At 38.8% G+C, this 15,444-nt stretch overlaps 2 protein-coding genes across 4 annotated transcripts in view; one reads left to right on the plus strand and one right to left on the minus strand.

Moving 5' to 3' along the window:
- Positions 1-5,853, minus strand: part of srbd1 (S1 RNA binding domain 1) — a 60,838-nt gene extending 54,985 nt beyond the window's left edge. For both annotated transcript variants that reach the window (XM_026224229.1, XM_026224228.1), the window contains exons 1-9: positions 5,771-5,853; positions 5,279-5,346; positions 4,674-4,965; positions 4,180-4,413; positions 3,506-3,672; positions 2,495-2,612; positions 2,217-2,355; positions 1,372-1,468; positions 1,018-1,180 (exon numbers count right to left, since the gene is read on the minus strand). In XM_026224229.1, the coding sequence (XP_026080014.1) occupies positions 1,018-1,180; positions 1,372-1,468; positions 2,217-2,355; positions 2,495-2,612; positions 3,506-3,672; positions 4,180-4,413; positions 4,674-4,965; positions 5,279-5,346 (1,278 nt within the window). In that variant the 5' untranslated portion in view covers positions 5,771-5,853. The remainder of the gene's footprint in view (positions 1-1,017; positions 1,181-1,371; positions 1,469-2,216; positions 2,356-2,494; positions 2,613-3,505; positions 3,673-4,179; positions 4,414-4,673; positions 4,966-5,278; positions 5,347-5,770) is intronic.
- A 90-nt stretch (positions 5,854-5,943) lies between these two features.
- On the plus strand, positions 5,944-9,857 carry LOC113057126 (monoacylglycerol lipase ABHD12-like). 2 transcript variants are annotated; one of them, XM_026224230.1, is made up of 13 exons: positions 5,944-6,638; positions 6,869-6,960; positions 7,054-7,147; positions 7,286-7,405; positions 7,781-7,811; positions 7,894-7,939; positions 8,060-8,189; positions 8,323-8,360; positions 8,465-8,553; positions 8,787-8,869; positions 9,045-9,123; positions 9,203-9,327; positions 9,572-9,857. In XM_026224230.1, the coding sequence occupies exons 1-13, from the start codon at positions 6,541-6,543 to the stop codon at positions 9,597-9,599; spliced, it is 1,053 nt and encodes a 350-aa protein (XP_026080015.1). In that variant the 5' UTR covers positions 5,944-6,540; the 3' UTR covers positions 9,600-9,857. The 2 variants fall into 2 exon arrangements, with proteins under 2 accessions (XP_026080015.1, XP_026080016.1); XM_026224231.1 differs by having other exon boundaries at positions 6,587-6,665.
- The last annotated feature ends 5,587 nt before the right edge of the window (positions 9,858-15,444 follow it).

Here is a 15,444-nt window from a genome sequence, read left to right on the forward strand (position 1 = left end):
GCACGTGGATGGGGACGTGTCACATATGTTAAGAGGGGGAGATCGGGAATGACTGGGGGACAGGGAACGGGGTGAGAGAGATGAATAGAGGGAGAAAAGGATGACAGAGTCACTGTGACATGTGGCCCACAACCAACTCTGAGTAAGCGGGTAACCGTGAAGTGAGAGAGGGGGAAGGGGACACCATTGACACAAACACATACAGTTAAACAGCGCTGACAGAAGAGCTTTGAAGAGTGGCACGAGGACCTGTTTATATGGCACAACACTGTCAGTGTGTGTGTGTGTGTGGACTGGTGGACTGTGTCCGAGTCCGTACATATACACTAGCTGTCAAAGGTTTGGACACACCAACTCATGGTTTATTAGGACTATTTTATAATAATATAACACTCATCAAAATTAAATAACACAAGCATGGGAGTAACATAGTGATTTAAAATGTTAAATAAAATAAAAATTATATTACAGTTCAGCTTCTTTGTGAGGGGGAACCTGAGATGCTTTTTACACAGTATTGAAGATGTTCACATGTATCCTAGACACTTGTTAGCTCCTATCTATTCCAGCTTTTGTTTTCCAAAGAAATTCAAATGCAGGAACAATTCAGTTTATATTCGTCTTCACAACTCACACAAGCTTTTAGGATCTTCCCTTTAAAAGGTTTTTTGAGATAATTAGAAATATAACTTTAGACATAGTTGCTCAAAATATTTTACTGGTAGTTAATTTAAGTTAAAACTATTTATAATAATAATAAAGAAGACAACCTAAAAAAAAAAAAAAAAAAAGGAAACTTTTTATTCAGAACAGAACTCAATGCAGAAAGCAGTTTTAACAGTTTCTCATTGTGGAAAAGGCTTTTGTGGAATTAGAGTGCAAGAAAGCAATATCGGTGGATATGATATTCCAATCTTCCAATTAAAAAAAAAAAGCTAAAAAAAAAGTTTCGAGATCTGAAAGTGCTCTGTCTGTAAAGTAAATCTCGTAAGACACAAGATAAAGAGGTGACCAAACCTGATGGTGCTGGATGCGCTGAACATCACAGGTGAAGTCAGTATACAGGCTGAACTTGGCAATGTCCTTTGGTTTGCTCTTCTGATTGCCCTGCTGTGGCTGCTGCTCTTTCAGCGCTGTTTTAGACACTGACGAGTGAATGGTCACCGAACTCCTGTCGCACCTGAGAATAAACATACATTCAGAGTAAAACACACACATATCATTACTGACTAATTGAGGACTGACAGGCTAGAAAGATCCACATAATGCCAACAGAGAAAAACAGATTAACAGATAATAGAAAGATGATAATTAAGAGGGACTGGATAGTCAGAGGAAAGAGTGAATTTGCTCAAATAATCAGTGTCTCACAGTGACTGTACATAGGTGAGAGTCTCTTTGTCCTTTGCAATCATATCTGCCAGGATCTCCTGCACACCTGTGGCCACCTCATCCAGGGTAGACAACCCTACAGACAGCAAACGAAACAGCTGAAATGTCCCATAACCTCATTCAGTCATCAGTGGCCCTGCGTTAACTTTTGAGAACTGCCCTTTTATTGATAGAAAGTGTGGAATAGTTGCACATTTTCACTCAGTTTTAGAAGTAGATAATATTGAAACCTCATACACAACAATGCATATAAATGAGAGAAATGTCTAGAAAAACATGTCACAATACTGCTTATGTCACTGTCTTAATATGTCAACCCATAGGCATAAGCAGTCAAAAACAAATTTAAAAGTACTTTGCTGCCCTCTATAGACTCAATGTCTTTTAGTAATTAAGGCTGCAAAGACAAAAATGTAAAAAGCACATGAAACAATACATGGAAGGGATGATGTAGGGACAATTAATCAGTTTCAAAAAGCATTAATAATGCTACACCTCAGAGGACACGGAGGTGTGAATGACGCTGCACAGTAAGGGGATTTCTTATTTATCCAAATTAACCAGGTTTTGGTTGTTTGCGCTCTGCAGATAGATCGTTGTATGACCTCTAGTACTGCAAGTGCTATAAAGAGCTGAGCACGTGTCTCTGTATGCTTTCGAATCGCTCTCACAGTACTTCGATGTCATACAACGATCAAAAAACAGCCAAAACCTTAGAAATCTTGGCCAGGACATGTCCCTAGAAAACAGCACATCTGGTCACCTTGCTCTACAAGCACTGTTACAACAGGCTTTAAAAAAAGCAAAACAGAAAAGGAAGATACCTTTAGTGTCGGGCTGGATCGAGGATTGCAGGTCCAGTTTCTGAGGTTCCTGAAGTAAAGCCAGGGCAACAGGTTCCAGTCCTAGCTCCTTAGCTCGCCGGGCCTTGGACAACTTACTGCCCTTTTTATAGGGAGCATACTAAAGAAAAAACTATTATTATTATTATACATAAATAGGTATAAGCTATTATAAAGTCACCCACAGTCAAAAACTCACCAAATGGTCAAAGTTTCTCATTAATAAGAAAGCTGGGAAGCTTGTTCTGCTCTGTTCTTACCACATGGTCTATTTCATCAGCCGTTGTGCAGTTCTTTAGAGCCATTTCCAGCTCAGAAGTAAGAACCCCCTCCTTCTTTAATGTCTGAGAAACAGATCTGCTCTTCTTTGCCACTGACCTAAGAAACATGTATAATATTAACTCAATGTATTTGTGTTATTAAAGTCTTCATCCTTTTTGCTTTTTTTTTTACTTTTCTTTTACGTAAGGAAAAATTTTTTTTAAACTGAGGTCTATTTAATTATCAACTTACACAACGGTTCAAAAGTTGGTAAGAATTTGTAATGTTTCTGAAAAAAAAAGTATTTAATGCTCACCAAGGCTGCATTTAGTTGATCAAAAATACAATAAAAACAGTAATAATGTTCTAATATCGGTACATAAAAAAAAAAAAAAAAAAAAAAAAAGTCCTGTCATGGCAAAGCTGAATTTTGAATTTTTTGAATGATAGATTTTGAAATTGTATATCTAAATATTTTGAGAAAATAAACACTTTTCATTGTAGTGTACATAAATAAAATATTATTTAGTCAAATTAATCAAGAGAGAACATAAGTAAGCTTCGTCATTTAATCCAACTCCTTACAGAATCACAAAGCAATGGTTCATGGAAAACATTACAAAATATCTGCTGCCATCTACAGGACACATTTGGTTATAGCAGCCTGATCAAGGTAATTCAAGCTAAACAAGACACATTAAAATACCAGAATACTTTTTGTGCCTCTGGAGCTTCTTGAATTAATTGCAAGAAGCTAATCAGGACATACAAATAAAATAAATTCAAAATGTTTCTTTAAAATGGTTAAATAAAGGTTTTATCCAACAACCACAAAACACTTACCGTTTCCTTGAATGTAAATATAGATTTAAATATGAAACTATATCAACTAAAGCATGTTACTGAAAATATAAAATCAGTGCTAAATAGCAGAACAGTTTGAAATTTAATAAAAAATTATTTCCTTTTCTTATCTCCTTCTTTGTTGTTTTGCCCTTCCAGTGTCTTACCGTAGCTCTTCAAGAGTCAGCTGCACATCTCGAACAGCATCGGCATCCATGTGGTTGATCAGCTCCTTTCTGTAGCGCACCATAAAGGGAATAGTGTTCTCCTCCTGGAAGAGCTGTACAATGTTTGCACACACCCACTGCTCCACACCAGACTTCTCAGCAAGAACCTACACGGGATATTAGAAGAATGTGTCCGGTTTCATTTGTTTTTTCTAAGCAAAAATAATGACCATCATACATTTTTACCATGAATAACCAAAGATACATCATTCTTTCTGTGTAACAATATTTCATATACCAAAAATTTTGTTGAATTAAAATCTTTACCAATTCAATTCTTTACCAAATCACTATGTTTAAAGATTTTTGAAACAATAAAGTAGGCACTTTATTTTCATTTAATATGTTTTCAATGTATGTAAAGTTACTTACATTTAATTAGATGGAAAAAAAAGGGAAAACATTTTTTGACCCATATATACTTATATTTCCCTGTAGAATGCTGCAATTGACCAATCAGCATCAAGTATACCAGAAAGCACTAAAATAATTTGAAATAGCAAATAATAATTCATTTGACAGTGCAACAGATCTTCATTGTGATCTTCAGGATGCTACAAACAAAAAAAAGTCAAAAACGAAGTCAGTCCCTAACACAGAAAGTAATAACCCACCTGAATGGGATCCCAATTCATCTGTAAGTCCTCCACACAGGGATTGCCCGACTTGAGTTTTATCGGTCTTCCCTGAGCTGAGTTTGTGGTCTTCTGCTTCTTCTGAGCAGGTTCATCAAAGGTGAAGCTGTCATTAGGCTCCTCTTTTTTCACCTTGGGGAAATGTTGACTGGATGATGGACACTCTTCGGGCATTTCTCCTGCATTATTACTGCTCAAGTTAATGGACAACCTCTATAATAAAGCAAAAATAAATGATTTGAGTACATAATGTCAGTGCTGGATAAATATATTTGAACTGTTTACATCAGTCAGGGGGAACCCATATTTAATAAGTCGTCATTTAGAAAAGCAGCTTGTAGTACACTTATTAAAGGGCAATTACTGTTGCTGATTTCAATTACTTGCCAAATGCCAAATAGATGTAGAATTGTGAATAAGGAAGAAAAACAGTATACCACAGTGAAAATCAAAGCACATGCATTATGACTTGCCTCTTCTTTGACTGCCACATGCTGCTGTAACTCAGGCTTCGGCAGAACTGCATCCTCAGTTTGTGGCTTTGTATTAGTCTTCCCCTTCTTCACTTTGGGAACCCGTGGAGCTCTGGGCTTCCTCTCTGCTTTAGGTTTTGGCTCTTTAGGTTTGGCCACCCTCTTGGTCACTTTTTTCTTTTCACCGGTTTCATCTGTCCCCCTCGGTTTTGCCCTTACTTTAGTTTTGCCTTCGTTTGAATTTGGTAACCATTCTTCTAACTCTTCACTGTCACCTTTTTGTTGGCCTGTCCTGTAACAAGAAAACAGTTTTATTTCATCCAGCATTCATGAAGAAGAAGAAATCAAAGCTACTATTGCAGACTTTTTTATGCAATAAAAACTGCAAATTGTTTTACAACGTTGACTGTTTAAAAACGTTCTGTGGTTAAAGAGCAGTTTGATACACCAGTTATAATTCATGAGTTTGTTCAACACTGTTAGTCTATCGGCTGAAACAGAAACAGAGTCCGTTTTAATGTACACAATGTTGTATATTAGCCCTTGAATGCTAATCTGAAAAATAAAAACTGCGTTGGTCTGAGCCAACAAAGCAAACCACTCACATATCATCAGATTCATCATCCGTCGCTGGTTCTGTGTACACCTTTGCTGTTCTTGTTCTTCGAAGCATCTTTATGTGGAAAAAAACAAAGAATGAAAACAAACTAGCGTTACATGAAATAAACAAGCTGGGATGCCTGGGATAATAAAAAGAAACTTGGAAGTGAATATCTTTTCAATATCTTATTACCGGTGACGTTATATCTAAGCGTTATATTTTCAGACAAACAGAACTGAAAACCTGTCCGCAGCTGTCACGTTAAATATATGAAAAATATGAATGGAAATGGAAAAGCGTGTTTAACACTGTTGAGGTGAATATTAAATGCCATCAATGAAATCTCTGCAGAATCAGAAAATCGTTTTGAATTTAGCGCGCGACAGCGTACGTTTCGTGTGATTTGTCTGGGATTCTGCTTCTGCAAAAACCAGTGATTATGTCAAAGATGTTCACCTATAGAAATTGATTATTTACCAAACCTGTTCAAACTTACAGTGTTCTTCAGACAGGCATCAAACCATAACCCAACCAATCCACGACTGAATGGTTTGTTTCTTCCTTACTAGCGACGTCAGCAGCAGGAAGTGATGTAGATAAAGTTCTCAAACTCTTATAATATATAATAAAAGTTCAGCTTGATGTTTTTTCTCAAATGTTTCCATAAACGGGAGCTGACCACCATGCCCAGTCCATGTTCTTTTCTCTTTGTCCAGTTCAGTGATTTGAACGGTTTGTTTTTCAATTATTGCCAAAGTTGTGTAAATAGTTAAGAGTGCTGCTCCGTGCGTTTTAAATTAAGCAAAAAGGAGTTCAATCTGACAGAAAAAAATCAGTTTGCAGGAAGACTGCAACAATCTGGTCAGCACCTAAGGATTTAAACGTGCATGCAAGGCAAGTCACATGCTGTATTGCCTTTTTGTGTGCATAATACAAAGAGCAACAATATCAGGAATTGTCATATCAGGGATTAAATGTAGTTTAAAATGTGACACTATGAAGTTTACTTTAAATTTGCAGTTTTAAAAAAGATATAGGCAATACAAGCTATTATTAGGACTAAAACTATTTAAATTAGTTTATGCAATTTATCAAAAGCAAATTCTCGAGTGGAAAAAATTATAATAATAATGTGTGCATATAAGCCCAGTCGGTGACCGTTGCTCCTGTCCTGTCCACTTCCGTGAATTTTTTTTTTTTTTTTTTGTCAATTATTATCAAAGTTGTGTGAAAAGTAAATAGACAGAGGGTCCACTGCTCTACAAAATGAAGAAAAGAATCAATAAATCTGAAAGAATATTTCAGCCAGCAGGAAGATTGCAACGACCAAGTCAGAAACCTAAGGATTTAAACGTGCATGCAAGGCAAGTTTGCATTGACTTCTTTTGAAAGTAATTCAGTCCTGTTTTGATAGACCGCGACATAATAACAACTGCATAAAAATTAACAGCAACAATATCAGGCAATGTCTAACAGTAATGTGTTATTATGTAGTTGGTTGTGGAAAAGAAGAACTTAAAAAAATGTGACACTATGAAGATAAATCAGACGTTTTTACTCCCAGTTTCTGTGTGCATGTTCTCCTTCTCTTAAGATCCCAGTGGCAATGGACTTGGACTAAAATGGCACTTCTTTCGCTTTGCATTCTCTCTGCATCAGTACTATTTATTCTGCATCTCTTCTTTGGTATACAACATTTTTTTTTTAGAAATATTGGTGTGGTGTCATCTATATATAGTTTATGATTTTTTTCCTAAACTCATTTGTGTATTTCTCCAGACTCTATTGACCTCAGCCAACCATCAGATATAGGTCTCAATCACACTTTAAATATCTACCTCGAACCTGAAGAGGGAGTCAGAGTGGGCGTGTGGTTAGTTTTAAGACATGTGACACATGCCTGTATATACACACACACAAAAAAAATCTATAAAACAAATTATAAGACAAATATTCAGGTTTTCAATATAAATATATACTTTTCCCCTCCTTTTATTATAAATGTTTCTAGGCACACTGTACCTGAACATAGATGGAAGGAAGCACAGGGAAAGGACCTAGACTGGTATGAGAAAGCTCTGGGGGACGGATCACCCATTTTCATCTACCTCCATGGCAACAGGGGTAACAGGCAAGACACATTTAATTATCTTAAAAGTTTTTTATACGCTAGAGTTTCATTCTTCATTTTGTAAAAAAAATATTTATTAGTCTGTTATTGATCTGCTAACCTATAGACAGTATACAATATCTGCATAATCTCAGAGAACAGTGATCTGACTTGTGCATTGAACTTCGCGCCTCTTTGCACTTGGGAAAGACTGGGATGGGCAAATGCATGCTAATACAACTTTTAGTTCCTCAGTGATTTGATTTGATTGATGGTGGTACAATTTAAAATGTGTACTTCAAAAAATGAATTAAACATATACATTTTGCATTATATTGAAAGTATGCACTTTTTTGCCTTCTTTATGTTCTAATTTTTGTACCTTTTATTAAACAGATCTGCACCTCATCGAATTGGAATTGCAAATGTGAGCAAACTCACTTAATTAATCATGAAGAAAGACTAAAAACTTGACTAGTGTTAATGACTGAAGTGTCTTGGACATACAGGTCTTGAGTGCTGTTGGATATCACGTTTTGGCGCTGGACTACAGAGGTGAGTTAAAATGTTGTCACTTCACTGTAGCCGATAACCGTTGGAGATCATTTTAGCCTTGAACTTCAATATACAGTATGATTTGTCTATTGCTTACTCAAATACGTTAAAACCTTTTAGGTTTTGGGGACTCCACTGGGGAGCCTACAGAGGCTGGTCTATGTACTGATGTCTTATACTTGTACCACTGGGTTAAGGCACGCAGTGGAAACAGCCTGGTGTGTGTGTGGGGTCACTCGCTTGGTAGTGGGTGTGTAGGATCTGCTTTTTGATGACATTTTCTAAGTTTGCTTCGAATGTATCAAAAACAACAAACAATGTTCATTAAAAACTATTTCTAAAGTATACAATATATAACTGCAGTTTTTTTTCTTCTTCAATAGTGTTGCCACTACCACTGCAGTGAAATTACTAGAACAAGGTAAGAATTTGACTGATTTAAAGACAAGCATGCTTTTGTTTGTCTCAGTGGTTCTCTTGAGTTTATATTTTGTCTTAATCCAAAAACTGCAAATTTCTTGACAGGAAATCAGTTTGATGGAATAATACTTGAAGGTGCATTCCTAAATGCGAGGATGGAAACTAATAAACTAACTGAACACCCTTTTACCTGGGTAAGTAACGTTCAAGATCTTTGAACATTTTGTATTTTTGAACAGCTTGTATAATTTTTTTTTCTTTTCTAATCAAAACATTATAATTGGGATTTTTTTTTTTTTTGTACAATTTAACTCTGTCAAATTTCAAGTGAATTAAATATATATACACAGGATTAATCAAATGGGTCATAAATCAGAATTGGGTTTGTTTAAGTCTTATTTGTATCTCTCTTTTTCCTTTTCTCCAGTTTTATTGGAAGTTCCCATACATTCAGTACTTCTTGTTCAATCCACTGAAAAACAAAGATTTGAACCTTCCAACTGATGAAAAGTACGTGACATTGTTTTTAATATATTCAAGCATATGCTTAATATAAAATATAAGGCAATTAATTTAACAATATGTGTACAGATATGATTGTAATAGTATGCTAGTTCATGTTAAATATGTTAAAACATTGTAAACTTTTGATATCTGCATTTCTTCCCCTATTATTTCTCGATAGTTTGCAAAAAATCAGAACTCCCCTTATGATTCTCCATGCTGAAGATGACCATTTAGTGCCCTTTGCCTCAGGTCAAGAGGTTTGTGTGTACAAAACTTACCTTATAAAAATAATTCAGAAATACATTTATTTATAAATGTTTGTCTTTTTTGGCTCAGATTTACAGAACTGCAAAAAAGGCCCAAAACTCAGATGAGCGTGTCAAGCTGGTGCAATTTGATGCATCACTTGGGTATCTTCATAATGGGCTGTATAAAGACCCTGGTTTGCCAGATATCATAAGGTGATGTCACTTTCTGAAAATGTTTAATTTATCTTACTATTATATTACTTCTTTAAAGATTGATGTGGAAGGCTTTAGAGGAAAAAAAAACTACTTTGCATAAAAAGTGACAGTGAAAAATTAGTAACTTTTGAGGAGTAGGAATGTGTTACTTGTTGCTAATGTTTGACATTACATCCCTAAATGACAGCAATATATTAGATAATGACGACAAAATAATTGCCTCTTCTTTTCATCATTACAGGGAGTTTGTGCAGTCACTGATGACATGATACACAAACAAAAGGAGGGGAATTTGCACACCAACTAATAACTGGCTAATTAGTTGTACAACTGGTGCTGTAACTGTATATTTAGCAATTAAAACAGTATGCACTACTTGGATATAAAAAAAATTAATATCTAAAGGAAATTTTTCAGAATTGACCCCAGTGTGAATTTATTGTCTTGTTAATATTTGTAACTTTGATTTATTTTAAGAATGCAATTAAACCTTTTTCACAGTGCATAATAAAATCAGTTGTATAGTTTCTTGAGGGTCTAGGTTTTTATTGCGTGGGCAACTAATGATTGTCATTTATACTTTAGCATTATACAAGGTTGTCTTACTAACACATTTGGCCTGCAAAGTAGTCTTAAGATATCTAAGCTGTATAATAAGACTTAGAGTCCTTACATTATACTGTAAATTCTGTTCTCATATCTGAAAACATCTCGGTTACGTATGTAACCTTGGTTCCCTGAATAGGGAACAAGATGTTGCGATGATGTCATCACTATGGGAAAACCTTTGGTGTCTAAAGCCCTTATACCATCACGCCAATTCGTTGGCCAAATAGCACCGGCCCGACGTTCACATAGGTGAGTTATATCAGCGTGCTGCTCACTGTGTCATCAGATTTCCACTTGTTTATGAAGAAAGTGATATCAAAGGTACCGAATGGCCCGCATCGCAGCATCTTGTCCCTATTCAGGGAACCAAGGGTTTCATATATGTAAATGAGATGTTCCCTCTCATAGGTTCACTTCGATGCTGCAATGTTGACAATGATGAACTTGATTAAGGTGCTAGGAGAGGACCATCCTGCCGCAGCACGAATTTCTTCCATCGAGGACCCTTTGAAGAAGGCCTTAGAACAAGCCACTGCTCTTGTAGAATGAGCACACACCCCTAGAGGCGAAGTCAAGCCACACGCCACATGGGCCAGAGAAATAGCCTCCACTATGCAGTTTGAAATTCGCTGTTTGGTGACAGCAGAACATCTGCTCTTACCACCAAAACACACAAACAACTGTTTCTAAGAACACTTACTGAAAGCGAAATGGAGTCAAAGCAACCTTAGGAACATAGTCAGGCCTAGGTCGCAAAAAGACTTTAACCAGCCCTGGACAAAGTACATACACAAAGGGCTGATGGAGAGAGCCTGCAGATCCCCTACCTTCTTAAGGGAAGATAAAGCCACTAAAAGAGCCGTCTTGAGGGTCAACAGCTTCTCTGACACAGACTCCAATGGCTCAAAAGGATGGCCTTTCAGGCCTTCCAAAACAATTGATAAGTCCCAAGAAGCAGTGCTTTAAGTGGGCCGGTACGCACCGGTACTCAGTACCGCCACTTACAAATATAGCTCTTGAGCATACCGCCACCTCCAGAACGTGCTTTTAGCAGTATGCTCACTTGGACATCTGTTTTAATAGAGGTTTTAATCCTTTGCCGGCGCTGCCGCTTTTCAGAGCGCCCTTCACAATGCAAGCTTCCTATTTCATCCCACCAAGAGCAGAGACTACATTACCCATACACCCATGAGTTTTACAAGTGAAATGTGCATGCGTCGCTTTTGTCGCTGTCAGTTACAACTTAACGTGGCCAGAGAGAGTGTGTGAAACGCGCACACCTCAGTTCGGTAAAAATTCAAATGCAGTCATCAACACATAATATGCTCTCCTGGCTTCAGCTTCTGAGTACTAAAACAATACGGTCAGAATCAGATGACTCGCTGGCTGACACCCCACCAAGCCTGAATGATGTCGCTGCAGGTCAGACGCAAGCTAATGAGGTAATGCAGTAGCTCTTTCAGGTAGGGTGACCAGGTGTCCCGAAAACTTCGGGATAGTCCCGAAATCGAAACTGTTGTCCCGAATCCTGAATCTGGCCCTAATTGTCCCGAAAACTATACTAAAGCAAAATCTTGAGTAGTTATTGTCTGATAAACAAGTTATTGTCCTGCAACCAGCCCCCGCCGGCTGCTCATTGGCTGAAGCATCTTTTTTCTAAGTTCTAAAAAAATACCATAGGTGGCTAGGCACGAATTTAGATATTCATTTTTATCTAATAAATCTATATGCACAAAGACAATACGACTTTTTGTGTCCTTTTTGTTTTAAAGTTGATAAAGAGAGCGCAAGTTGCTGCAGCTGCAAGGAGGACAGTGATGCGCGTACAGGAGTGATTGACAGTTCGCGGCACTGTGTACAAAAAAAAATGTTATATATGTATGTAAAGCTAATAGATTTAGATGTTTCAATCCCTTTAGAAGGAAACTCTTGCTAGTAGCAATCGGTGTTGAGTGGTAAAAACAAAGGGAGGGTAAAGTATGTCATTGGGGTCATCAGGTGGGAACCCTGCTTCATCGACGTTTCATTGATTTAAGCCCACAACATCTCCAGAAGGCTCAACAGTGTACCCAGCGTCCCAGGTATACCCCCTCCAAGCCATACCCTCTATGTCCCTGATGGGCTCTGCATGGCAGGGGCATCCTTCTCCCTGAGTCGGGCCTAAGCCTGACTGCATACCATCTGTCTCTATCTTACTGCCCAGATGGGATCCTTGCACTTGATCCAGAGCCAGTTACTGCTTTTTTCAGCAGCACTTGATATGGACTTGATGGCCTGTTGGAGAGAGCAACCCTTCACCCCTATTTTCTTTAGCAAACTGGTGGTAGATGTTGCAACAAATCCCCTGCATCCCACCTCTACTGGAAAGATGCTAGCCTTCTAGCCGTTCTGGGATGCTTCAGTTGCCAGGTCAGAATATTTGTTCTTTTTCCTCTCGTAAGCCTCTTCGACCCCCTCTTCCCATGGTACTGTTAATCCGACAACATATACCAGATTTGATGTTAGAGACCACAGAACCATGTCTGGCCGGAGTGTTGTAGCCACTATTTCTGGGGGAAACACAAGCTTCTTATCAAGTTCCACTTCCAATTTCCAAATCCCGCGCTGATTGCAGGAAGCTTGCAACTTTTGGTGTTATAGGATGCTCTGGATGTTGGCCAGCTGGTACAAAATTTGTAAAATTGACCTGTCCTGCCAATGTTTGTACGAGGTTGTTTATGGTGGTTCGTCTCTGTTCTAGTATTGATGCCAGTTCTCTAAGTACTTGGTTATGCTGCCAAGTATTTGCTTGTTAAGTCTGACGTCACGTAGCAGCGCTTCCGTGTCCAAACGCTCTTATCAGTTACAACGAGAAAACAACAAAAGGTGCTAATATAAACTCACAATGTTATAGAATACTAGCGAAAAAGTTATAATCGTAACATTTAACTCCATACCGAAGTCCCAGATAGCCAGACAATGAAAATATAAATATAAAAAAAATATATACAAATTATTTGTGTTTTGGACGCTATGAGCACGGAGACTGTAGTGTATACCGTAAGTTTGAAAGCGTTTAGCTTAAATGATTAATATGAATAAACAGTGCTCATAAACGGCTGCTGGGGTAGTATTCTCAAGTGAAGCGAGTTGAGGCTTGGACCCGGAAACAGCGCTTCTTACGTCATCACTTAACAACCGAATAGAGCCCTTGGGTGAGACTTGTAGTGCAAGCTATTATGCTATAATAGAGTACCGGCACCTCTTTTGGGCCACTTAAAGCACTGCCAAGAAAGGACTTTTGCTGGGCGGAAAGGCCTAAGCAGTCCCGAACTCTATATAAAATGGGAGACCAGGGGATGATGACTGGCTGAAACATCTCCCACAAGTGCATGCTCCGCAGATATGGTGGCCACATAAACCTTAAAGGAGTAGTTCACCCAAAAAAGAAAAATTATGTCAATAATGACTCACCCTCATGTTGTTCCAAACCCGTAAGACACAGTTTAAGATATTTTAGATTAAGTTTGAGAGCTTTCTGTCCCTCCATTGAAAATGTATGTATACTGTCCATGCCCAGAAAAGTAATAAAAACATCATCAAAGTAGTCCATGTGACATCAGAGGGTCAGTTAGAATTTGTTGAAGCATTGAAAATACATTTTGGTTCAAAAATAACAAAAACTACAACTTCATTCAGCATTGTCTTCTCTTCAGGTTCTGTTCTGAGCACGATCATAACACTGCAGTGTAGTGATGTCCGGTTAGCGAACGAATCATTCAATTTAACCGGTTCTTCTTGAACCAGTTCACCAAATCCAATAAGCATTAATCCACATATGACTTAAGCTGTTAACTTTTTTTTATGTGGCTGACACTCCCTCTGAGTCAAAATAAACCAATATCCCGGAGTAATTAATTTACTCAAACAGTACACTGACTGAACTGCTTTGAAGAAAGAACTGAAGATGAACACCGAGCCGAGCCAGATAAGGAATGAAAGACTCGTTCTGCCCTCAGCTTAAAGATCCATGCAGCGCATCCATCCACCTCAACTATCACCAACAGGGCTTACACAGCAGACATACAGGCTGGCTCAGTACTGCACACAATGGCGATCCTCCCAAGTTTTTCAAGCCAAACTTCTCCACAGTATGGATGAGTCTGGCCAAGTGCATGAGGAGACCTTTAAATAGCTGCTCACAGCAACAGATCAAAGCACACAGCTGTCCAGAGGCAAGGTAGCCCCAGGGAAAATGGGCGCTGCATCCTCAGATGGTACAACGAATTAGGGCAGTCTTCAGGAAGGCAGAGGTTGACCTCTTCGCCTTGGAAGACAATTCTCATTGCCCAATATTTTTCTCGATACAGAGAGACGCCCTGGCCCAGGGCTCAGCTGTATGCATTTCTTCCTATCGTCCTGATTCACCAGATCATCAGTGGAGCTCTTATTAGCTCCACTCTGGAAGAACCAGGCTTGGTTTCCATAGCTGATTCAGCTGGTAACGATGGCCCTGTGGCCCATCCCATTGAGGAGGGACCTTCTCTCACAGACGAAAGGCATGATTTGGCATCCCCCGAGTTTTGGAGCCTTCATGTCTGGTGCTTCGACGGAAGTGACGTGTGACGTGTCCTGCATGCTGATTTTCCTGCGTCCTGCAAACTGCTGGATAAGGGGCATGCCCCATCCATACTCAAAGTTTATGTTTCGGTCAGCGCCTCGTGACTTGATTGTTGGCTCAATGACTGTATGGTCATTTTGAAACCAAGACATGTCTATGTTTCTAAAGTGCTCTCTGCTCCCTTTAGAGAAAAGTAATATCTCTATTTGCGCTCCCCGCTGCAGATGGCAAGCAGGAACCGAATGCTCTCTGCCTTGTTAGGGATCTGAGAGTCTATGTGGTACGTTCTAATCTGTTTAGGCAGTCTGAACAGCAGTTTATTTGCTTTGGAGGCCATCAGAGGGGTCTGCCGGTCACTACGCAAAGACTGTCTGTATCGCTGGATTGTTGATGCAATAGCTCTGGCTTATGCATCAGAAGGTACTAGAATGTCCTATTGGTGTGAGAGACCACTTCCCAAGGGTAATGGCCTCCTCATGGGTGTGGTCCAGTGGCATATCTGTCAATGAGATCTGTGCGGCCGCCGGCTGGTCGTCGATGTCCACTTTTGCCAGATTCTATAACTTAGAATCCTTGCCTGCAGAGCGGGGATGTCTGTCTGTTTAATCCTCCCATATTGTTAGTGGTTCTCATGCCCTCAGCTAAGCTTGGGGTGAGATAGTGCCCTTAGGGCCCTTATTTGTGCTCTAACACTGGGTTCACAGACCAGCATGTAATTGTTGCTCATGGTGTGGCATGAATGGATTTGTTTCCCATACTTAATGGGAATGAACATTCGAAAGGGAACACTTTGGTTACTTAACCTCAGTTCCCTTAGATAGGGAATCAAGCATTATGTCACTTGCTGCTCTACAAGTTGCATGAATCGATGAATGTTGCTTCAAACATGCAAGTATTGATAAATA

The sequence above is a fragment of the Carassius auratus genome, chromosome 38 (assembly GCF_003368295.1).
Source record: "Carassius auratus strain Wakin chromosome 38, ASM336829v1, whole genome shotgun sequence".
In the NCBI taxonomy this organism is placed as follows: domain Eukaryota; kingdom Metazoa; phylum Chordata; class Actinopteri; order Cypriniformes; family Cyprinidae; genus Carassius; species Carassius auratus.